Raw genomic sequence first — 26,230 nt, forward strand, 5'->3', positions numbered from 1 at the left:
GCCTCACCCCAGGGTTTTAGACGGGAGTCTTTCCCCAGCTTTACCTGGTAGTGCCAGTGATTGAATCGGACACCTTCTTACATGCAAAACAAGTGCTCTGTTACGGATCCTCCCCATCATGGCATGTACCTTGCTCCTCCACTTATGGCTTCTCTATATCCATTCTGTGCTTGAAGGTGAACATACTGCTGGTGAATGCTTTATTGTTTCCATTAGTTACCCCTGTTGATCAGTAGGCAAACTTAAAAAAAAAAAATCAATCAGTGGCTTGCAAAAAAAAAAAAAAGTTTACAAAGCCTAATGGGTTCCGCCTGTGAGTGACACCTCTATTTAATTTAATTAGGGTGTTTATTTTAACATTGGTATCTGCCTTATTGGACTTGCCTGACTGCATTTTTCTAAAAGACCAAGATCAAGTACTGTGTGCAATGCAAGGTCACAGTTAAGTGGTGCATTTTCACTTGATAACCTCTTGATTGCACTTTCTCCTGTTAGAAAGACTGCCTTCCATGACCTTAGCAAGCACTTTTCCGTTTCAATTACCCACGTTTTAATGACCATCCTTTACTTTCTTTCTTTTTTTGCTGGCTTCCATTGCTTTTGTACTTTTCCATTAGCATTTCCTCATCCCAGCTGTATGCAGACAGTGCAGTTCTATTTTTATTGTTGATTTCAGCTGATTCTAATTTTAAAAACCCATATAGTGATTACAGTCTTGCTAGCAGTGTGGTCAGATTTAAAAGACCAGCGGAAGTGAATATTTCTGCACTCTATTTTGGGAGGGAGTTAATTCTAGCTGTCCTGTAACCCTAATTCCATCCCAAGCAGCAGCAAGCAGTTATGTTTTCTGATGTTGCTTTTGATCTGATGTTGCTTTTTAGATTGTGAGCCCTTTGGGGACAGAGATCCATCTTATTTACTATTTCTCTGTGTAAACCACTCTGAGCCATTTTTGGAAGGGTGGTATAGAAACTGAATTATTATTATTATTATTATTATTATTATTATTATTATTATTATTAATGCTTATTATTATTAATGCTTTGGGGAAAACATTGATGATGATGATGATGATGATGATGCTAATAATAATAATAATAGGTCAGGAACGCAAAACTATTCAACACCAATGAAACAAAACAGGCCTACAAGAAAGAACAAGTCAAGAACCGAGCAGAAAAATGGAGAAATAAGCCCCTGCATGGTCAATATTTACACAATCTAAGTGGAAAATCAGACATCACCAAGACCTAGCAATGGCTTAAGAATGGCAACTTGAAGAAAGAAACAGAGGGTTTAATACTGGCTGCACAAGAACAGGCGCTAAGAACAAATGCAATAAGAGCAAAAGTTGAAAAATCCACAACAAACAGCAAGTGCCGCCTTTGTAAAGAAGCAGATGAAACCGTGGACCACCTAATCAGCTGTTGTAAAAAGATTGGACAGACTGACTACAAACAAAGGCATGACAAGGTAGCAGGGATGATACACTGGAACATCTTCAAAAAATACAAGCTACCTGTAGCCAAGAATTGGTGGGACCATAAAACTGAAGAAGTTGAAGAAAATGAAGATGTAAAAATATTATGGGACTTCCGACTACAAACAGACAAACATCTGCCACACAATACACCAGATATAACTGTAGTCGAGAAGAAAGAAAAACAAGTGAAAATAATCGACATAGCAATACCAGGGGATAGCAGAATAGAAGAAAAAGAAATAGAAAAAATCACCAAATACAAAGATCTACAAATTGAAATTGAAAGGCTGTGGCAGAAGAAGACCAAAATAATCCCAGTGGTAATTGGCGCCTTGGGTGCAGTTCCAAAAGACCTTGAAGAGCACCCCAACACCATAGGGGCCACAGAAATCACCATCAGCCAATTACAAAAAGCAACTTTACTGGGAACAGCCTATATTCTGCGACGATATCTATGACAATTGACAATAAAATTCTGGCATCCCAGGTCCTTGGGGAGGACTCGATGTCTGGATAAAACAAACCAGTCAATAACAGCTGTCTGACTGTGTAAACAAGAAATAATAATAAACAATATTTTCCCCAAACCAGGGGCAAAATATGACTATAGGCATTTTCATGAGTAGTGCAAAGTATGCCTCTGAGGCTGTGATGCATCATCATCATCATCATCATCATCATCATCATCATCATTATTATTATTATTAACATTTATATCCTGCTCTTCCTCCAAGGAGCCCAGAGCGGTGTACTACATACTTAAGTTTCTCCTCACAACAACCCTGTGATGTAGGTTAGGCTGAGAGAGAAGTGACTTGCCCAGAGTCACCCAGCAAGTCTCATGATGCATGGCTTGTGAACATTGTTAGTGCAGGAAGAGACAGGAAGAGACAGATATGTATATTCTACCAGGAGTGGTTAGCAACATAGGAACACAGGCAGCTGCCCTATACTGAGTCAGACCATTGGTCCATCTAGCTCAGTATTGTCTACACAGACTGGCAGCGACTTCTCCAAAGTTGCAGGCAGGAGTCTCTCTCAGCCCAATCTTGGCAATGCTAGGGAGCATGCAAGCATGCAGATGCTCTTCCCAGAGCGGCCCCATCCCATGGGGGAATATCTTATAGTGCTCACATGTAGTCTCCCATTCAAATGCAGGACAAACCCTGCTTAGCAAAGGGGACAATTCATGCTTGCTGTCACAAAACCAGCTTTAACATTCTAATTATAGATGCAGGAAATGTAAAAATGTGATTAACCTGTGAAAATAAGACCCCACTCTTAATTGTGTGTTCTTGTTAGTTACTTTTTGTTCTTGCAAACAGCCTGCCTTTAGCATCAGTATGGCAGTGACAGTGTTGGCATGCATCCAGCAAGTCAGCTTCTCCTAGCATGGAGGGCTTCACCTGTTGAGTTTCTGCCAGGCAACTGTTAAAGGCAAAGGGCCATTGTGAGGAAGAAACTGGTTAAAAGAAGCAAGGTGGGTTACAGGTAGAGGGAATCTGCAAAAACATTGCCCTTTCCTATCTTGCTGTATTGACAACTGAATTGGCACATATCGCTTGGTAGCACATTTGCAGTCTTGTTCCAAGCTTCACATACTATGGAAGGAAAGAAAGGTTTGTATAAGTTTCATTCTGTGACAGTCAATGGGAATTCTTAGGGTTGCCTACCCCAGCACATACCAGTGTGCCTGTCAAGATAGGCTCGCAGAAGCAAGATGGGAGGTTTCAGTTGGTTATTCTCATCTTAGAAAAAGTCTTAGTCCTTAGCTTTGAGGCTCATCTAGTAGAGTATTCCATGGTTTCCATTCTGTTTGGCTTCAGTAGGCTTCTCATAGACCAGATGCTGGCATGAATGATACAGAAGATGCGAACTGGAAATCTTCATCTAAAATAATTACTGAAACTGATGTGCCATATGTTCATAGGACTGTTATCCAATAATGAGAATGGCTTCTATAGACAAGCTCCAGATTACTTAAATTCCAAACAGGCAAAGCTTCAAGGACTTATTTGTCCAAGAAATTATCTCTGAAACAGTACATTAGATCCTTGTTCAAAATATGAGATGATGTTTTTCTTACAGGAAGGTCCCTATTCCATGCTTTAATTATATATTTTAAAATCTGATTATCTCAAGACTTACTGATTGTTTTTAGTAAGATCTACCTCTGGTTTTATGTAATTGAATTTGGATGAGATTGTACAGCAGGTCAAGACTTCCATCACATAATTGCTAGATCTGAAGAACTAGTTACATGCTTATGTCACCTCCTATCATTGACCCAGATATTGTCTGCAAAACAACTCTCACCTATATCTTTGTAAAGGTTTCATCTCAGAAGAATATAAGGAGACTCTCACTTCCCATTGGTTGCAAAAGAACCTTTAGGCAGGTGATCAGATTTTTGTGGTTAGGCTAGTAAATGGCAACACTCTGAGAGAAAAAAAGAACAAAGCTCGATCTCTCAGAGAAACAATTAACTTTGAAAATCAAAAGCAACTATAGTGTTGGCTGATATTTACTCCTTTATTCACGTATTATTATTATTATTATTATTATTATTATTATTATTATTATTATTATTTACAATTTATTTATTCGATATTACATTGGCTGGGTTCAGACAACCGAGTGTGCCAGCCCGGCTGACTCCCTTCATCTTTTTGATCATGAGTCAGCCATGGCTGACACACTCGGGGGGCAAGGGAAGATCCCAATAATGTACTGCACACTTGTGCATTGCATTATAGAAGGGCGGAGTGATGCACAATGGCATGTCCCGGCACTCCAACCCCCAGAGATGCTGGTCAAGCCACTGGTTGTCTGGGCTGGCAAGCCGCCCAGGGAAGGAATGGAGATCATCTGTGGCAATGGTGAGTTAAACTGGCCTTCCCCGCAGACTGCCCGCCCGGAGCTCTTCTCACCTATGTTTGAACTTCCAGACATACAACAAGCAAACCATAGCTCAGGGCTGCTTCTTGTTTCATCTCCAAACAAGTCACACTTTCGGTGCAGGTTTGAATTCAGACATGAGATGAAACCATGGTTTGACTAAACCAATATGAAGGCTCCACACACGATCAGTGTGCAGAGCCAAAAGGGGTTCTGCGGAGAGAGCAGGCTTGACCTGCTCTCCCTCCTCGGGCGGATGGATCGCCCACCCAGACAAGCAGCGGCTGCATTCTGGCACTCCTGTGCCCGGCCCCCGCTCACCCAGCAGCTCCAGGGGTCAGGCAAAGGGAAGTGGCTGACAGATGATCGGGAACATGAGCTTAAGGGAGCACTTGCTCCCTTAACCTTGTTTTGAAGGGTGGCTCCATAGGCGGGTTTGCTGCCACAGTGTTGCCGGGATCGCGCCCCTGCCCCACGATTGCCGGCTCCGTGATGGGGCTGGGGGGAGCGGGGGCCGATCGACACCCGATTGACCCCCAGAAGCTCCAGCATGCCCAATCCCGGTGGCACACACTTGCATGCAACACCAGGCTGGGCTTCCAGTTTTGCATGAGTGTGTGAATAGCCTCGTTATTTCCTAAAAAGCATTTGAACCTTGCAACATTCTCATGAGGCAGGTTAAGCTGAGACAGAGGGGCTAGATCAAGCTCACCCAGGGAGCTTCATGGCTGAGTGGGGGGCTGAAAACAGGCTCCACCCAATCTCAATGGAATACTCTGTGCTGTCCACAACACTGATTTTTATGCTCTCTATTATCTGAAAAGGGACCCCACTGATAAGGATTAGAGTCAGATTATTTTTAAGAGCTAAATCTCATTTCCAGCAATGACATTCAATCTTGTGACAGGTGCACTTTCTGTCTCTTCCATCATCCCAAAGCCTAGTAACCAAGGCTTAATTTGAAGCAGTTTGTGATCCTGGAACCAGTTTTCAAAAGAGTAGGCTCAGTGTGAATGTTCTTGTCATGAATCCTTGAAGCCTATGGCCACCAAAGTCAAGGGCAGCATTGAACATCATGTGCAGGCGTATAAATAGTGACTGAAAGAATTACGGTGACTTGCACATTGAGCAAAGACTCTATCTGTGCGGAGCAAGGCCCCTATTGATCTCTGGACCTGATCAATATGGGTTGTTTGCCATGTGCTTTGTTCCAGATGCACTTGTTTCTATAAATCTCCTTTACACAGTTGAATACACATTGAAAGGCTGCCTTCAGATATTGTTTATTGCTTCTAGTGGTTAAGAAAGTTGCTGGCTGCCATGGGACTATTAAAGAGGCCATTTGTAATCACTGTGCATTTTAAATGCCAGAAAATGCTTAGAAGGGTCAACAAGACAAGAGTTGATGTAGTTTGTTAGCAGCGCACAACTACTGTTAATCAGTCCTGGAAACTTGCTAAATAAATCCACCCCAAGAGAGGGGCAAGAGCTTGCTGGTAAATATTGGGTGTCACAGCTGCAAAGGACACTTTAAATAAACAATAGTTGCCAAATGTAGTTATCAGCCCCATTAATTGAACAATGTCAGTATGCATCCAACTTTTCTTTTAAATTAGCTTAAAGATCATAAGTTTATAATTGGTTATCAAACTCTGTGCACTTACATGGTTACTTATTTGATTTACATACCACTCTTCCTAAAGTGGCTCAGGGCAGTTTACACTAAAATAAAAAAATACATAACAATTAAAATCAAAAACCAATTAAAAGCTGATTAAAATTACAATCAAAAACCAATTAAAAATCTATTACAATTAAAACAAAATATCATTAAAAGCCAGGCTAAAAGATGGGTCTTTGACTCTCCTGAAGGACTCCAAGGAAGACAGTCCTCTTATATCCCTACAGAGTGTGTTCCACAACCCAGGGGCAACAACAGAGATGGCCCTATCCCAGGTTCCCACCAGATTGACTGGTGGCACCCGAAGACAGACCCAAAGGTCTGGTTCCAAAGCTCTCTGAATTAATTGGTAATATATGAATTATGTTATAATGTATAATATACATTCATATACTAATATATGAATGCATAGTATTAAAGCTTGTAGTCAGTTTCCTTTTCGGTTGCTAATGATGCCTAAGAAAACCAAGCTTGTTCTCCTGGAACCCATAGGCACTGCTGCTCTTGATTTTAAAGGAAGCAAGGTCATAACATAGGAACATAGGCAGCTGCCCTATACTAAGTCAGACCATTGGTCCATCTAGTTCAGTATTGTCTACCCAGACTGGCAGCGGCTTCTCCAAGGTTGCAGGCAAGAATCTCTCTCAGCCCTATCTTGGAGATGCTAGGGAGGGAGCTTGGGACATGCTCTTCCCAGAGCGGCCCCCTCTGCTAAGGGGAATTTCTTACAGTGCTCCCGTGTATTCTCCTGTTCAAATGCAACCAGGGCTCTGCTTAGCAAAGGGGACAATTTGTGCTTGCTACCACAAGACCAGCTCTCCTCCTTCTCTTCTCCTCATATAGTCTCCAGATTAAATAGGTTGTGATAGGCTTCCCTGTGAAGTATTGATGGACAGGCTTGTTGATACTTGCCCATGCCAACTTTCATATGAAACTTGACTGGGCAAGAGAACACCCTACTACAGTGCACAGACTGGGTGCTTTGTGGCAGGGCATTATCCGAATCGGACATCATGTGATGGAAGATATGCACTTCAGTGCTTGCACTAGAGTAACCTAACTACAGAAAACAAGTTCTGCCATAGTAAGTGAATGCCGGGAGCCACTCCAAGGCTTCAGTCCTAAACAGCTAGGGAGTAATTCCCATTGAACCCAATCCGATTTCCTCCTGAGTAGACATACTTAGAATCTCACTGCACACGGGAGTCTCTTAACATTATAACCTTTGCAATACACATTTAGACAGTACTGTACATCTATCTTGAAAAGTGAAATCAACAAGGGGGGGGCCAGTTTGAATGCTTGTCTGCTGGCCCAGCACACATACGCAGGGTGGAGTCACACCCAGAACACGCCCAGCAGGGTGTTCTGTCCTGGTGTCTTTTAATTACGGGAGAGGGGCATTCATCTGAATTGCCCCTCTACTTGTGCTCCAAAACCCTGCTTTGTCGTGCATATAGAGGGGCAATTTGGATGAACAGCCCTCTCACACAGTTAAAGAATGCCCCACAGTGCACTGGGATGTCCTGCAGTGACGTCAGGATGGATGCACTCAGCACAATCCTGTCCTGTCCTGTCCTGTCCTGCTAATGTGTGTCGGCTGGCATTTGTCAGAACCGACCCATTATTGTTGGGAGATTGATCTGTATAGAAACATGTCTTTTTAATGAATGCTCAGAATCGAAGGATTCCAGTGACCACAAAAGTGCCTGAAGACTGCATGAGCAGCATATTCCCCACTCCTCTTTAAGGGTCATATTTAGGAATAGCTTGATTTGGTAAAACATACATACATGTGCACAGAATTAAATAAATGTTTCTCTCTTCAGTTCTTTGGGTGCTAAGGAAGCAAGTTTTAAGAGGTGAAGAGAATAAGCATCAAGAGGAAGTTATGGAAACTGTCTTGTCATTCTGGAGGGTTTGTTAGCAATTATCTTGTTCTCAAAAAGGAATTCTGTGATGGAGAAGTTTTATCGAGACTGAACAATTAATTAAAGCAGGTACATGAACTCATCGAAGACATAGTTAAGGTATGATTTCTGCAGCTCTAAAGGGAGAGATCAACAAATTGCTGTGTCAGACAGAGTCCCTCCATGCAAATGGGAAATGGAATGTATTTTGTTAGGTGAATAGCCCCTTTGTAGCAATCAATTTAAATGTTAAAAGGTCAGAGGATAGTGAAAAATTAAATGTAAAAGTTAAATATTTACAAACATCTTCTCAATATTTTCTCTCAAAACAAATGACCTAACCATCTCATGTTAAACTGCAAATATTCCAAACGAAAGTAAGTACCAGGCAATAGACAGATATGGCCACAAAAAGAAACTGTTGATCAGAATAAGAGAAACAGAGACTAAGTTCTGTTATTCAGTGCAGAATTCATTATTTGACAGATAATGCTCTGGTACCTATTTTTCTAGTACTGTTGGTGTTTGCAAAAAAATTTCTAGAATCAAGTGTAATCAAACTAAACAGTCTCCATGGCTTTCTTCCCAGCATCTTGGGGGTGAAGACAGATGAAACATCTATGGAGCAGTGGGCCTCTCTGAAAGTGACCTCACTATGTTCAGTCCAATATACCATCTCTCTCTAGTGTAGAGAAGAACTCTGAAGAAAATGGTTCTTCACATCTGAAGCAGAAGCCAAGTTAACACAGTTCTGATTAGCTATCACTTCTCATAATGCCACTAAGAAACCTCATCTGCTCTCTGAAGCAGTGTTGTGCTATTTTTTGGGAAAGTGTCCTTTTAAAAAAATTACTAAGGAGATAACATGCATGAACATTAACGTAGTGCTTTTAAACATTTTTTAAAAGGACAGTGTCCCTGAAACATGAGGTTGGGAGCAAGGCTGATGCTGAACCTATATAGACACTTCCTAAGCACTTCTGCTCAATCTCCAAAAGTGATCCAGTGACAAGAGGGAAAAACAAGTGTTTCTATGAAGTAACTGTTAGTGGATATGACAGAATATAGCCTTACACAGGAACCTAGGAAGGTGCCTTATACCGAGTCAGACCTTTGTTCCATCTAGGGTTGCCAACATTCCACTGATCGAATAAGGGAATGAGGCAGGGAGTATGTGGGAGTAAGTGGGAGCCTGAGTAAAGTAAACTGTGCCGTCAAGTCGGTGTCGACTCCTGGCGCCCACAGAGCCCTGTGGTTTTCTTTGGTAGAATACAGGAGGGGTTTACCATTGCCTCCTCCTGCGCAGTATGAGATTAGGCCTTTCGGCATCTTCCTATATTGCTGCTGCCCGATATGGGTGTTTCCCATAGTCTGGGAAACATATCGGCAGGGATTCGAATCGGCAACCTCTGGCTTGGTAGTCAAGCCATTTCCCCACTGCACCAATAGGTGGCTTCGTGTTTTCACTACTTTCAGCTTAAACTATGGTATAAGTTACAACTTAGATCGCTTCTCCCCTGCTTATAGATATAAACATGGTTAGCCAAATGAGGTAATTTTGTTTTCTAGAAAGAGAAGCGTTGTTAGCCAGTAGAAATAGGTTTCACGCATGAGCATTATCTAATAGTTATCGCTTGCATGATTTTCATGATCCTGATACCTGGATAATGTGAAGTTAGCCAATCACTGATGGCTGTTAATGTTTTTGTTAATGTCCCCAATATGGGTTAGGGTTAGGCAACAGACTATTTTTCTGATACCACTGCCGCTTTCAACCTGATGTAAAAGCCCACTGTCATATCCCATTACACTTCTTCCTCTCAGCAGATCTAATCCCATTTCCATCTTTACTTTTTATTTTCATCCTTCCAGTAAACCACATCAATCAGTTTTGGAGAGGTGGGATATATATTCAGCAAAGAAACTTTCAGAGAGATTTATGGCTAAAAGATTCAATATGCTTCAACCTGTCTACATCCAGTATCCCCGTCACCATCAGATCCACCCCTTGATGCCCCATATAGTGTCTGGCACTCTGATTTGGAAGTGTGTGGATTAAGAGCCAGTTTTTATATTAAGGGAATTGTGTGGTTATTGCTCCTCCCTGGCAAAGTCATATGGAAAGTACTGCACTAAAACTGACCTGTTGCTACTGTAGTTCTTCCCACAAGACCCCACCCTTCCTCCATGGTTTCTACATTCATGGCCTAAGCAAGGGAGCAGCATGGGATAGAGCCACAGGGGAAGTAAGTAGCTACCAGTGCATTGCTCCAGTAATATAAGAATTGACTTTTAAAGGTTTGCCAAAGTGAGGTTACATCGTTGTAGGTTCATTTGTTACTTTTAAAATGGAATGTTGAAAATTCAGCAGTGTCATGTTGCAAATCCCATGATAAAGCACCAGCAGATCTGTCATGTCTGAGGCATTTTAGATTTCACCATTTTTGTAATAGTCCAGTCTCTGGACTAAAAGTCCACCAGATAAGGCTTGATTTATCTGCTGCTTCCTGTTTGAAAGTTTATAGGGTTCTGTCTTTGTATAATCACAAAAGGTTATATGCTGCTTGATTTCTCTTTCTCTTATGTTTCTATTAATGTCAAACTTTGAGCACTTATTTTGCCAGATCTCCACCTTGAAGATGGATTTATGAAGGAGGATTTTCCCAAGTCAGATAACTTTTTCTGAATGCCCTATTTTTTCTTTGTGATTAAATGGGTGTTTCTGCAGTTTTGTATTCTGAAGACAGATCTGTCTTTTAAGATAATTCAGCAATGCATCTTTCGTTGTCAACATAGCTGCAGTCTTCTGTGGCTGTCTTGGAGAAGAGATTCATTATTTTCTTCCTTTGGTTACTCCAGTTCTTCCACTCTTGTATCATAAAATTGATTATTGTCAAGACTGTGCATGCTTACTCTTAGGATACTTCTAATTGTCAGAAGGAAATGATTTTTATCCCTATTACAATAATATACCAGAATCAAAGTAGCCTAAAACATTACATTTGCCCTTCATTCCCACACATTGCCCTGATTATAATGAACTTCATCACTTAATCAATTTCATCATTAGTTTACTAATCTATGGATTAAAGCTTTTAGCCATGGGCTAGACCATTGGTCTGGGTAGCCCATCTGACTGGTAGCAACATCCCAGGCTCCCAGCCCTCTCCCACTGATAGCATTGGAAATCACAGGGAAATGGAGGAAATAATACTGATAAGGAAGGAACAAAACATATTTACAGTTTTTTCACAGATTTTCTCATATATTATTTCTCGTTTACACAGTCAGACAGGTGTTATTGACTGGTTTGTTTTATCCAGACATCGAGTCCTTCCCAAGGACCTGGGATGGCTGAATTTTATTGTCAATTGCTATAGATATCGTCGCAGAATATAGGCCGTTCCCAGTAAAGCTGCTTTTTGTAATTGGCTGATGGTGATTTCTGTGGCCCCTATGGTGTTGAGGTGCTCTTCAAGGTCTTTTGGAACTGCACCCAGGGCGCCAATTACCACTGGGATTATTTTGGTCTTCTTCTGCCACACAGCCTTTCAATTTCAATTTGTAGATCTTTGTATTTGGTGATTTTTTCTATTTCTATTTCTTTTTCTTCTATTCTGCTATCCCCTGGTATTGCTATGTCAATTATTTTCACTTGTTTTTCTTTCTTCTCGACTACAGTGATATCTGGTGTATTGTGTGGCAGATGTTTGTCTGTTTGTAGTCTGATGTTTGTCTGTTTGTATATTTTTACATCTTCATTTTCTACCACTTTTTCAATTTTATGGTCCCACCAATTTTTGGCTACAGGTAGCTTTTATTTTTGCAGATGTTCCAGTGTATCATCCCTGCTACTTTGTCATGCCTTTGTTTGTAGTCAGTCTGTGCGATCTTTTTACAACAGCTGATTAGGTGGTCCACTGTTTCATCTGCTTCTTTACAAAGGCGGCACTTGCTGTTTGTGGTTGATTTTTTGACTTTTGCTCTTATTGTATTTGTTCTTAGTGCCTGTTCTTGTGCAGCCAGTATTAAATCCTCTGTTTCTTTCTTCAAGTTGCCATTCTTAAGCCATTGCCAGGTCTTGGTGAAGTCTGATTTTCCACTTATATTGTGCAAATATTGACCATGCAGGGGCTTATTTTTCCATTGTTCTGCTTGGTTCTTAACTTGTTCTTTCTTGTAGGCCTGCTTTGTTTAATTGGTGTTGAATAGTTTCGCATTATTTCGCATTATGATTATGATTATGATTATTACATTTATATCCCGCTCTTCCTCCATGGAGCCCATAGCGGTGTACTACATACCTGAGTTTCTCCTCACAACAACCCTGCGAAGTAGGTTAGGCTGAGAGAGAAGTGATTGGCCCAGAGTCACCCAGCTAGTATCATGGCTGAATGGGGATTTGAACTCGGGTCTCCCCGGTCCTAGTCCAGCACTCTAACCACTACACCACGCTGGCTCTTGTATGCACATTCCCATTTCCAGCCTTGGAAAGTCAATTCAAGGTCTCATAATGAAAAGGATTGCCCCTCTGACCTTTTGTTCAATTCATTTATATACTGCCTTTCACACACAGAGGTCATTCACACAATCAAAAACTGTGCTCTCCCTGGGTTTAGGAGCTGTGTGTGCTCCCAATTCTTGGTTGTGTGGAAGCAAAGTAAGAAGAAAACCTGGGTAGAAGTGATTGTGTGAAAGCAAGGTAGGAGAAAAAGCCACCAAGGTTTTCCTCCTAACTTGTTTCCACTCAACCAAAAATTGGGAGCACACTGTTGTCAAACCGAGGTAGAACACAGTGAGCTGTCTCTCATGAGCAGTGAGAAACAGCAAAGGGATTTGCAGGGAGGAAGTTCTGAAGAGCTTACCTCCTGCAGAAGATCCGTTTACTTCTCCTGCACCGATTGCTGCCGGTAGCTCCGAGGGCTGGGGTGCCGGGATGCGCCGCCTCACATTGCCCCCCCCCAGAACTCCAATAATGCAGTGCTCAAGTGTGTGGTGCATTATGGGGATCTCTCTCCCCCTCCCCTCCCTGAGCCATGGCTGCAAGCAGCAAAATAGGGCTAGGAGAGCGCTCACTCTCCTAACCCTGTTTTGAGGGGAGGCTTCACAGGCAGGTTTGTTGCCATGGTGCCGCCAGGATTGGGCCTGATCCCAGTGGTTCACACATGCATGCAAAACTGGGCTGGGATTCCTTAGCTCAGTTTTGCATGCGCATGTGAATAACCTCCATTTTTGATTATGTGACTGACATCACAGTGTCTATGTTAACAACCAATATAAACTTTGAGCCGGGTCTCACGATCCGTGAGACCCGGTTTGGGGCTGTGAGTGGGAAGAGAGCCCTGGGTGGCCGGATCAGCCGCCCACATGATTGCCGGCTCTGAGATGGAGCCGGCGGGGGCTGGGGGGAGTGGGGGTTGCACGGCCCCCAGAAGCCCCAGTATGCCCTGTGCAAGCGCGCAGGGCATACTGGGGAGACCCCCGGAGCCGGGAGGTGGCTTTTCACCTCCCCTCCAGGGTTCTGTGCATGAGGAGCCGTACTGCAGCTACTCACGACCAGATAGCCCGGGAACCTGGGCTATGGGGAGGGCTACGGGAGCGGGTTAACCACTCCAGAACCACCGGGCTCACAGCCAAGCCCGGTGGTTCTGATGATCTGCAAAAATCGGACTAACGGAGGCTAGCCCGGTTTTTGCTGATCGTCAGAATAGCTCCTCTGTTTTACAAGAAGATCTCAAGGATACAATCTGTAACAGTAAGAAAATAGCAATTTTCAAACATCTAACATCATAATAACAAACCAGCAGAAATTTTTCCAACCCCATTAGAGCAGGGGTCTAACCCCATTAGAGCTGGGAACCTTAGGTCCCCATATTATGTTACACTACGACTCCCATCATCCCCAGCCACAATGGGGAGCCACATTTTGCCATCTGTTAGGTAGTAAGGAGTAAGGACTGCAGGAGGCAGGGGTGTAGTGAGGTTGCTGGCAGCCAGGGGACAAAGTTAGGCAGGGCCCCCCCAGCACTGAAACCACCCCCCTTCATCTATGAGACACCTCCCATCTGGGGGTGGGGGCCCTTGCCGCTGCCATGCCGTAGCCTCCACCGCTACTTCACATCTTTGCCACCAGGAGAGCAGCGGAGGCAGGCAGACTTCTCCCTGGCTCCCCCCGCCTCCACTAATGGCCAGCACGTGGGCTTCCCTTCTTCTGGACATCGCTTCTGCGCTGTTTGAGTATGGAGACCATTGTGTGCTGTGATGTCATGGCGCATGGCGGTCTTCGTACTCAAACAGCGTGGGCATGCTGTTCAGAGAAAGGGAAGCCCATGCGCCGGTCAGTAGTAGAGTGGGGGGAAGTCCGCCCGCCCGCCGCTCCCCCAGCAGCGAAGATGGGAAGTAGTGGTGAGCCTGGCGGTGGTGTGGCAGAAGCGCTCATGAACAAGTGGGGACTGCCCCTTGAGGGCCTCTCAAACCATGTGGGCCCAGTGCAATTGTCCCTCCCATGTCCAATGGAAGCTATGCCCCTGGCAGGAGGACTGCAGTTTAGGGGTTCAAATTCCTCTGGCTATTGTGACTGGAGATGATGGGAGTTGTAGTCCCACAACATCTCAGAACCCAAGTTTGGAGACCTCTGCTATAGAGGAGGGATCAGGTGACCTCTTGGGAAGGAGTTTGAAAGCTCTGCCCAGGAAATCCCTGGTTTAGGTTCTGCTAGAGCGTACCACTGAAATGTATGGCATCTGAAGCAGGGCCTCTTAAGGGACCTTAATAAGCCTGGAATACATCCCACAGCTGTGCTTTCTCCAGGAGGGGCATGGCATGGGTAGCTGTTATGGTGCTAGGCTTGGGGGAAGGGCACATACTCAGTGGTTGACATCCTGACTAACTCTCTGCCAACCTGCCAGGATTTCCCTCTATTGTGTGAGGGGAGGTGCAGTTTTGGTGATCTCCCTTTCCCTCTGCAGCTACTGGTGGTCCCAAAACTATATCCCTGAGAGCTGGGAAGGACAAAGGGAGATAGTTTTGGGAGACACAGAAGGCAGCAGGAGAAAGGGGGGAAGTGCTGAAAATCTCCCCTCCCACCTCACTTCATGGAAAACCCTGGTGTGCTGGTGGAGGGCAGGTCTGGATGTCAGCCAATGTCGATGTATCCTGAAGGTGTTAAAGAACCGGAGCCTTTGATGTATCTCAGAGGATGACCTGTATAAACAAGAAACATGAGAAAGATGTCTTTTGTCTGCGTGAAGGTGTCTTTGTACGGCAAGAGCCCTCAAAAGTCAATGTATTAATAGACCTTTCTGCTCAGATATGCAGTGTATGCCAATGGTGCTCTTATTTGTCACATGCCACCCTTGTGGAAGCAGCATGTGCCCTTGTGAATGTAGAGATTGATTCTTGTAGTGTGCGTTCTCTCTCCCCCCCCCCCCCCCGTCAGCCCTGGCGGGCAGCTCATTACTGTTGCTCGCAGCTTGCTCATGTAGGTCTGTTTACTTGTTTGAGCACACATGCTGAAACCTCCTCCCTTTCCTCTGTTGGCCTCTTTTAAAGTGGTAAACTGACCTCATGTTAGCTGCACTGCCCATTTTTGTGAATGTTCCTTCATCTGTAACATTAGAAAATTGCACTGGTGCTGTTTGCAGTGGTGCTAGCTGAGCAGCTCCACAGGCCTGCAGGCAGACCCTGTGCCATATGACTACTTGACCATCTAGAAGAGTTAGTCATTTTGGCTGTTGTGTTTTGAAGAATTGGGGTTTTCAGATCTTTTGCAGATCTTGCTTTTCCCTGGGCTGCTTTTTGGAATTGAGAAGGGAAGCAAACAGGAGCCATTCAGTGTACCCCCGAACACCCTTCCTTGGCAGGGATGCACTCATCATGCCAGACCCCCACACCTATGCTTCCCTAGATCATTCTGCCAAGCTTTGGGGGAGTGAGTTCTTCCATTTTATGCACCAGTGAGGCAGTGAGACGGATAGTTGGCCAATCCGTTCAAAGCTTCATTGCATTTCTACTGCAGAGTTTTCCATTTCTACACTTGTTGCTGAATCCATCAGACAATGTCCCCAGATTTCCCAGCTTTTCTTTGCAAGAAAAGGGTTAGTAGCTTGTTCCCTGCCCCCCGCCCCAAGAATGGTGTTCAGTTCCACACTGCATATGAGATCTATGCTTGTGCAATTGGCACACTGGTACATGAGATGCTCAATGTTCTGAGTGTGAGCCTTCTACTGCATTAGATTACTGGTCCTCTAGCTCAGTACTATCTATACTGACAGGCAGCAGTTCTCTAGGGTTTTAGGCAGCCTGGTTTCCCAGCCCTCCCTGAAGTAGGGATGTGCACAAACCAGTTTGGCACCTCCTTAGGAAGTGCCGAACCAGTTCAGGCACTCACCGCTGAACTGTTTCAGTGGGTCAGGGAGCGTTTCCCTTAAGAAAAGGTAAGCAGGTCCTTACCTGCTCTGCTGCCACCTGTGCTACCAAAGGCTGCATGTGGCTGCAGTGCTTTTCCCTGCAGCCTGCGTGCATCATCGGCATGCACATGGCCGCCATGCATGTGTGGCAACTATGTACATGCCAATACGACATGCAGGCTGCAGGGAACAGCACTGTAGCCACACACAGCCTTTGGTTGAGCGAGCGCCATGTCCAGAAAAGTGGTGGGGTGACAGCGGAGCAGGTAAGGACCTGCTTCTTAAGAGAAATTCTCCCTGTCCCGCCCACCACTACCCAAGCCAGTTCGGGCACATCTCTAACCTGCAGATGGCAGATAGTGAACCTGGGGCTTTCTGCATCACTACTGAGCTACAGCTCCATCCCCATAACCATGAGATACTAGAGATGGTAGTAATAGTTCTATTCTAGTAGGGAGGTTTTGTTTTGGCACCACAGAAAAAGGAAAGGCAGCTGTGTCACACTGGTTGCTACGGTTTGGGCACATGCTTCTTGGAAGATGTCTGTGAAGCTGAAATATGCACTCAGTGTGTCCAAGGATCATGGCAGGGTTTATTAATTTCCTATTGCACAGATGGTGGGTGCAGCCCATTCCACGAGCATCCTCTTACTCCAGAATCCTCTAACGGGAAGAAAGGAAGAAGGACAAAAGGAAGAAATGAGAATGAATAGAAAAAGTAACGCACAGATAGGGAGGGAGGAAAAACAAGGGAAGGAATGAGAAATAAAGAAAAGAGAAGAAGCAAGACAAATGGAAGTACATTGCAAAGAATGAAAGAGGGCAAACACTTCATATAAGGTTATGGAGATTGAAAGGAAACCGTGCTTCTTTTTATCCTCTATTTCTTTCTTTAAAATCAAACTACTTTTTTGGTTAAACTCTATGGACCCAACTGCACAAAAACTGTGTAGTAATGTCTCTAGTTGCACATTTGAAAACCCTAACCCGATATTTATTTTAAGAGGGCTTTCTTGATTTGAGCCTGGTTTTGAACATTGTGGCTAAAGCTACAGCGAGTGACATTTGGCTTGCTGTGAGTAGGGAGGGTTAGGTGTTGCAAAGCTGCCTACTGATGAAAGATAGCATTTTCACTTCCCAAGGTATGCTGTGTTCTTAATATAGTTGTGTCGGGCTTGTGTTTGTGGTTTCCAAGCTAGCTAAACCACCTGAGGTCTTGTACGTGACCAAAGATCCCCAGTGCTACTTGGCTGAGTGCAGAAACACTCTAACTAGGTTGTTATTAATTGCTTTCTATGGATAACAACTACTCTGAGGCAACAAATTATTTCTGTGGGTGGAGTATCACTGGGGCAACTGACTTCCCTGTGGCTTGTGGCACCCATTTGCAGGCTGAATACAGCAAGTGGTGCCAATATCTCCATCTCTGCATTATGATATATACACACCATGGGGGATGGTGGGGAGAGAGGGAGGTGTGATTAGAAATGCCAGCTCATCAGCCTGTGTAGCTCTGACTTTAACCATTTCTTGAGCTGCAGACTAGCAGGTGATAGATGTTTATCTCCATGCCAAAGAAGATCCACCAGCTGATTTCTGCAGAACAAGGTGCATAAGAGCAGAGCAGGCTTCCCCACCCCACTCCAGTTATTCGGCAAGCCTAAGTGTGATGATTTTATCACCTGGAATCCCTCAATCACCTTAAATTAGGTGATAAAAAGAAAAACCTCCATGAACACAACACTGTGGCTTAAAACGTCAACTCCAAAAGGGTCAGGTTCACGGAACTAATTTTCCTGTAGAGTAACTAATCAAGAGCTTCAACAGATTTCTTGTGTTGAACAACAGAAACAACATTAGATCCCCTTGGATCTTCTGATGTGGGTCCCAGATATTTATCAGATTTTTTATTTCCATTTAGCTTAGCCCAAAAGAATTGAAGAATGCATTATGGAGGAATGCATAATATACAATTGCTGAAATTATGGTGGTGGTGGTGGGGAGTAAAATGTTTTCTTACTTGCTGAGATGAGGAAACTTTCAGTTTTCACACTAACATTCTTTGTCCACAGCTGCCTAGAAAAACTGGACACTCTGTTTAAGAACAGACAGAAGCAATGTAGCAAAAACATCTTTAAAAAACTGAGTGTGATATTTGGCTTCCCTGAGGTGACATCAATATTTCTGTCCCTTTCTTTCAGAAAACACCTACAGCACATGCCATGAAGGAAGAGAACTTTCTTCGACGCAGGTTCTCACTCTGCCCTGCCTCATCTACTCCTCAGAAAATTGATCCTCGCAAGCTCACCAGGAACCTGTTTTTTGGGGCTGATAATGAGATCTACCCACTCAGCCCAGGTCAGTATGTGCCTATTGATTTTTAGGGTATGCCTTGTTGATGTCAAATGTGCCATACACTGTAAGGGACATAATGGGTGAGGGAGGGTGTGTTCCATAGGCTACTTCTCAATCAGTTTTGCCCTCATGTTGCCGTATGATTTCTACATAGTGCAAATTATGTTATTTTAATAATCCTCACAATAGCACTGTAAGGCCAGTATTATTCTTCCCAACATCGATCTAGTTAATCGATTAGTAAACAGCTCAGCTGACCAAGGTCCTTGGAGCAGTTTATAAAAAGAATACAAAGAAAACAAGAATACAAAGAAAAGCAACACTAAAATGGTACAGTATTTTAGTCCCTGCTAACTTGGCAAAGAGGCACCTTTTAACATGGTGATTCTCTTTATTTAGCAGGGGGAGAGTAACTGGCCCTATCCACCCCCAGCACAGAACCTCCAGTGACTGTTGCTGGTGTCTATCTGATGTTTCTTTTTAGATTGTGAGCCCTTTGGGGACAGGGGTCCATCTTATTTGTTTGTTATTTCTTTGTGTAAACTGCCCTGAGCCATTTTTCGAAGGGTAGTATAGAAATCTAAGCAGCAGCCGCCGCCGCCGCTACCTCCACCAGTAAGGCCAGCAGCAGAAAAACCAGCATAAACAGCAAATTATGAATTAAAAGTTTGTCAGAAGGATTTAGCCTGGCACCTGAATGTATACAAAGGAATCACCAAGCAGATCTCCCTAGGGAGGGCATTTCACAGGCAGGGGGCCACTGCCAAGAAGTTATAGTGGTAAAGGAGTCCCATATACCACTATATTGAAATGAAGAGGCCACCAGGACAGGCAGCAAAACTTGATTTCTTTCTAAAGACAACAGCAAGCAACCAAGAAAAATAAATCAACAAGAAACAAGGGAGGGGGGAGGACAAGATGAGCTGTTTAGGGCTAGGCTTTTCTAGGGTTTGAATTCTGGCTAGCTAAGGCTGTGTTTTGTAGTTTCAGTTTCAATTGTGCTTAAGACGCAGGGGGTGGTAATTAGCTGCAGCTGAGTCATATAGCTGTGGGTGGGGCTGCATCCCTGAGTTCCTCAGTTTGCAAGGAGCTCCTGGTGAAGTGAGGAGGCCTACCAGTAAGTAAGCAAGTTTATTACGGTCCTTAGACCAGCTTAACATTTAAAATAATACATTTATAATTTACAAAATATTCAAGTTGCTAATACAAGCACTACGAAGTTTGGGCTCTACAAAACAAAACTTGGCCACATTAATAGAAGTAAAAGATTTAAAATTTGACAGCAAAAGTGCAAGTAAAATTGATCCGTATGGCCAGGATGATTCTTTAAGAGAGGAGCAATGAACTTAATACGAGCATCCCTATAAAATTGACAGTACAGAGTAACATGAACAACTGACTCTATATCCCCTGAGCCACAAGGGCAACGACGCAATGCATACGGAACTTGTTTATATTTCCTGTCTAGGAGTGCAGAAGGAAGGGCATTCAAATGTGCAAGGGTCAATGCTCTCCTAAATTTAGGTGAAAACATATGATCTAAATATTCAGCTGGTTTGTGACTGAAATTTTGGGAGCCTATATACATTCCCCTTGGCAGTCGTGCACACTTCTCCTGCAGATCTTTATCCAATAGTCGTTGCCTGACAAAACACATTGCCTGATCTTAATCCCTCCCTATAAAGTTTTCTTGGGACGTGCCCAGATGATGCAATTTCATTTTCAGAGTTATTTCCCATTTAGATGTAAAGCTGTCAGTTAACAGTAAAGTTGCTAAACTGACTGGGAAGAAAACCAAATGCAGCCAGAATTTGATTATACAAAACCAGATTTTCATTTTCAAGATGGTAACCCCAACCTCTCTACAAAGAGCCACATTAGCTGTGCCTCTGGGGGCTTGAAGGATGGCCCTTAAGAATTTAGTTTGAACTGCTTCTAATATGGTAAAATTATCAAAAGGTCCAATTTGCATACAATTTAAAATGATGAATTAATTTCCTCTTGGCCTCAAGGCATTCCTGGTCAAACCAGGTATGCGAAGTGCATTTCATTTTCCTGGGAGGTACGGAGGTCGAGCTTGTTAGAGCTGATGTAAGAGAAGCGATCAGGCGGTTATATAACTCAACTGGGGATGGTTCCGTACCATTATACAAGCCATTGGTTATATCTGCCTGGAGGCCAGACACCACAGGGGAGAATAGTATTTTTTCAATACATTGTTGAAGGGCTGGTGTCCATCTGGCTCTAATACAGACCAATTTCTCCTCATTTACAAGGGGCTGGCGAACCTCTAAATAAAGTGTTTCATTTAATACCAGAGTCAAAATTAGAGGTGAATGATCACTTTCAGTATGTGTAATCACCCGAAAATCCCTCAAAAAAGGCAATAAATTTCTAGATACCGCCATATGATCTATGAGGAATGGTTTGGTACCTGCCCAGTGTGAGTATTCTGCCTGGTAATTGGTAGCTATGGCCCCATTAAGTAAATATCTGCTCTTCTAAAGGTCTGAATAAGATTTAAGCCCGAGTAGTTTCCCACAGCATCTTTAGATTTCCTAAAAAGAAGGGAGGGAATGTCATAAGGCAGGGGGTGCTGTTGGAATTTTTGAAAAAGGACATGATCTTTTTCAGCCACCCTCACATTGAAGTCCCCTGCCACAATTAAGTATGCATCACTCTGAGCTAGTTGGATCTTATTTATATAGGATTCTAACTTTTGCCAGACTGACCTAATTTCAGCATATGTTCTAATAGGAGGAATGTAAACATTCATTAAGATGAAAGATATATTACCGAAATCAACCGCCATGGCAAAATGGTCCAAATTGTCCAATGAGTTAGATTGAAATTGTAGGGCAGTGGAAATAAAAATTGTCAGCCCACCACAGGGTGAGGCCTACCAGGAAAGTTTTGCAAAACAGATTTCATAGGAGTTTAGCAGGGAACTCTGTGGGGATACACACCAGTGGTCTCCCTTTATCACAAGGAGATATACAGCACATGGAGAATTTATTTTATTTTTACATTTCTGTACCGCCTTTCGTTAAAAAACAACCCCAAGGTGGTTTACAAAAATTAAAACATACAATAAAAAAGCAATAAAAAACATCAAGCTAAAAACATATAAAAACAGCCATAAAAACAATACAACAGATAAAAACGCACTGAAGCAGCAGTAAAAACAATTATGTAAAAGCCTGGGTAAAAAGCCAAGTCTTTACAAGCTTTCTAAAAGCCGTGATGGAGTCCGAGGAATGAATGGCCACTGGGAGAGCATTCCAGAGTCTAGGAGCAGCAACAGAGAAGGCCCTGTCCCGAGTGCACGACAGCCGGGCCTCCCTTATTGTCGGCACCCGGAGCAGGGCCCCCTCAGATGTTAGAGTACTACTCAGAGTACTACTCAGAGAAGGTGAGTACTACTCTGTTTTTATAATTCTCTTGGAGGACATTGCTTAAAACCTTTACTAGTTGACAAATGTACTCATGACTAAGCTTCAAGTAAAGAAGCCCTATATATTCTAGATCAGGGATTCTCAACCTTGGGTCCCCAGATGTTGGACTTCAACTCCCATAATCCCCAACTAAAGGCCATTGGGGCTGGGGATTATGGGAGTTGAAGTCCAACAACATTTGGAGACCCAAGGTTGAGAATCCCTGTTCTAGATAACTAATCAAACCAGTTATGAAGGTAGAATGCCAGCAGGGGAGGGGGTGCTGCCTACGGTATTGCACTGAGTTTTGCATGTATGACTGTCTGCCTGAGGGGCAGAGGTTCTGGGTGTGCGCTCATTGCAAGGAGCTCCTGGCTCTCATGGAACAATTTTTCCCCCCTTCAGAGCCAAGGTGGCTGACTTGGAGAAGCTCAGGGAGTCAGAAATGGATGGGACCCTCACAGATGCGTTCGAGGCATCCCATTCCCAGGCTGACAGCTGCTCTTCTATGGAGAATGGAGGTCTCAGGGAAGGAGGACATCAGTCAGAGGAAGAGGGAAACACTCGCTTAGCAGGGACCCCTTCCTTGAGTGATGTGCCAAGGAAGTCCAGGACTCCCAGGGTAGCATTCTCTGAAGTGCTACCCATTTCTCATGCAGGTCCAGCAAGACACGCAGAGCTGAGGCATCTCAATGTGTGGATGAGGTGCTGGTGCTGGGAGGAGGGGTTCAGATTTGGTAGGCACTAGGATACATTTAGGGGCAAGCGAAGCCTGTATAAGAGGGACTGACTCCACTTGAACCAAGATGGAATCGGACAGCTGACACTGTCTGCCACCATCTAAATAGTCGCAGAGCAGCTTTTAAAATGATGCCTGGGGGATTACTGACAGGAACTGAGTGGTTCCTGGTTCGGCCAGCAAAATTTCCTAAGGCATGAGGGTGCAAACATTTTGGATAAACCAGAAGGGGACAGAGTAGAATCAGGGGTAGATGAGAAGGAAACATATGACAGCTGGTCAAAAAGTCACATGAAGTTAAGGGAGATAGCATATGCCAATGCCAGCTAAGAGAATTGGCATTTAAGTGTCGATTTACCAATGCTAGAAGCCTCCGACCAAAGGTGGGAGAGCTAGAGTGCTTGGTCACTAATGAAAACATAGATATGGTGGGCATAAGGGAAACCTGGTGGTACAGTGAGAACCATGGGACACAATTATTCCTGGATATAAACTACAGAAGGGACAGGGCGGGGAGGGTCGAGGGTGGAGTAGCACTGTATATTAAAGAAGGGATAGAATCCAACAAACTAGAAAACCTAGGAGGTTCAGTGTCTTCCACAGAATTATTATGGGTGACAATCTGAGGGCTTGAAAGGAAATGTGTTATTGGGGACATCCTATCGCCCTCTGGATCGAAACACTGAGAGTGACCTGGAGTTGGAGAAGTGAATAAAAGCATCAAAAAGAGACAGAGTGCTAATACTGGGTGACTTCAATTACCCACACATAGACTGGGTAAATTCACATTCAGGTAGTGAAAAAGAGGCCAAATTTCTAGACATGCTAAATGACTGTGCCTTAGAACAGTTAGTTGCAGAACCAACCAGAGAGATGGTGACCTTGAACTTAATCCTGAGTGGTGCCCAGGATCTGGTGTGAGATGTCAGAATTGTGGAACCATTTGGGGAAAAGTGACCATAGTGTGATCCAATTCAGCTTGTGTGAGTGGAGCATTGCCAAGGAAGTCCAACACTGATGTGTTGGACTTCAGAAGAGGAAACTTCTCAAAAATGGGACTGGTAAAAAGGAAGCTGAAAGGGAAAGTCAGGAGGGTCAAATCACTCCAGAAAGCATGGAACTTATTTAAAACCACAGTAATAGAAGCTCAGTTAGAATGTCTGCCAAGAAGGAGAAAAGGTACCACCAAGTCCAGGAGGATGCCAGCGTGGCTAACAAGTAGAGTCAGGAAAGCTATAAAAGGGAAGAAGACTTCCTTCAGAAAATTAAAGTCCTGCCCAAACGAACTGAAAGGAACATAAACTTTGGCAAAAGAAATGCAAGAAGTCAATAAGGGATACAAAAAGAGAGTTTGAGGGCATATAGCTAGACTTTTCAAGGGGAATACAAAAACATTTTTAAATATATCAGGTTAAATAAATCTATGGTGTGACCACATTGGGAGTATTGTGTACAGTTCTGGTCACCATATCTTAAGAAGAATATTGTAAAACTGGAAAAGGTGCAGAAGAGGGCCACCAGGATGATCAGGGGCCTGGAACACCTTCCTTATGAGGCAAGGCTGCAGCATTTGGGTTTCTTTATTTTGGAAAAGAGGCGAGCCAGGCAACTACAGGGAGACATGATAAAGGTATATAAAATTATGCATGGAGTAGAGAGAGAGAAAATGTTCTCCCTCTCTCACAACACTAGAACCAGAGGCCATCCCATGAAACTGAATATCGGGAAATTTAAGACTGACAAAAGGAAGTACTTTTTCACACAGCGCATAATTAATCTATGGAATTCTCTGCGGAGGTATGTGGTGATGGCTGCTAGCCTGGATGGCTTTAAAAGGGGCTTGGACAAATTCATGGAGGAGATGTCTATCACTGGCTACTAGTCTGATGGCTATAGGCCACCTCCAGCCTCAGAGGCACGATGCATCTAAATACTAGTTGCAGGGGAGCAACAGCAGAGGGCATGCCCTCACCTCCTGCTTGTGGGCTCCCCAGAGGCATCTGGTGGGCCAGTGTGTGAAACGGGATGCTGGACTAGATAGGCCTTGAGCCTGAACCAGCAGGGCTGTTCTTATCAGCCTCTATATCTGGTTATCCTTGGATGAACAACATTCTTGGCATCATTTTTAATAACATTTACAACAGAAAAAAATAAGCTTGATCACTGAGGGGGAGTGGTAGGTCTACAGCCTGGATATAAGGAACTTTTCCAAGCAAGAACAGGCTGTATCTAGAGTTACCACTTATATTCCTGGAAGTTTTCCAAATGGCGATCTACTGCTGCTTCACTAAGATTAGGATTGGTGGGGTGGAGTTCAGATGAGGAGTGGGATTTACAGTGACTTCAGTACAGTACAGAATAGCAAGGTGCTATTCATACAGCTGGAGGCATTACTCAGCTTTTTTCCATGATGATTGGCCCTTAATGTGTCTTTAAATAGTTGCACTTTGGGGGAGTGTTGAATATGATTGTGTGTGATACTCCCACATTTCTGTGAAGCCAGAAGAGAGGGCCCCCGAGAAGAGAGGGCCCCCGAGATAAAGCATGAGATGGAGGTTGGCCCCAACTTACTCCAGTTCATGCTTATTTATGCTTGTATGTGCTTATATGCACTTTATATACTCTCAACTTACACCATTTCCTCCTGCATTAAAGCCTCCAGTCTGGGAAACATTTAGCCTTTACTGCTAAAGGCTGAAGTACCTTTAGCAGTACCCCGACACCCAGATAGTTAGGAGAAACTATTCTTGGAGAGGAGATAGATAGTGGGAAAAGCTTCCTGTGCTAATTAACTGCATGTGGCAGGTAACTTAACGGCCAAGTAGCAGAACCAGTCAAATACGTTGGCAACCCTAGGCATAGATTTCATGATGCTTAGCAACAATTAGTATAGTATTTGTTCTCCAAATCATAGTTACTTAGTAGGTTTACACTCCTTCCCCTCCCCACTGAAATTTTGTTTAACAGATGCACAACATGCATGAATTCAACGGATGCTGCTTTGCCTGACACAGAGATGCTGTGACTGAAGAAAGCTGTGCCACTTGATTTTCCCCTACAGCTGTTTTTCTGGCCAATCCATTGCATATTTACTTAACAGCAAGTCCCACTGTGTTGTCAGCTTCTCCCCCAGGAGAATGTGCACACTATTGTAGCCATGGGCACAAATTTTGTATGGAAGAGACAGGAAGAGTTCAGGGGACAACAGGCTTACGACCATCACAGTGTCTCTTTCTCTCTCCCCTACCTTCTCCATTGTTTGTTCCAGGTTGTATGTTTAACAACGTATGAAACAATAATCAATTTCTTGAAATCATGTGAGT

The 26,230-nt window shown here is 43.7% G+C and overlaps 1 protein-coding gene across 5 annotated transcripts in view; it reads left to right on the plus strand.

Moving 5' to 3' along the window:
* OSBPL5 (oxysterol binding protein like 5) overlaps positions 1 to 26,230 on the plus strand; it is a 268,153-nt gene that overhangs the window by 168,630 nt on the left and 73,293 nt on the right. For 2 of the 5 annotated variants that reach the window (XM_053283574.1, XM_053283575.1), the window contains exon 2: positions 18,581 to 18,737. In XM_053283574.1, the coding sequence (XP_053139549.1) occupies positions 18,581 to 18,737 (157 nt within the window). Of the gene's footprint in view, positions 1 to 18,135; positions 18,260 to 18,580; positions 18,738 to 19,830; positions 19,856 to 26,230 lie in introns of those variants that run through there. The other 3 variants (XM_053283576.1, XM_053283577.1, XM_053283578.1) reach the window with 3 other exon arrangements.

The sequence above is a fragment of the Hemicordylus capensis genome, chromosome 1, assembly GCF_027244095.1.
Source record: "Hemicordylus capensis ecotype Gifberg chromosome 1, rHemCap1.1.pri, whole genome shotgun sequence".
NCBI lineage: Eukaryota > Metazoa > Chordata > Lepidosauria > Squamata > Cordylidae > Hemicordylus > Hemicordylus capensis.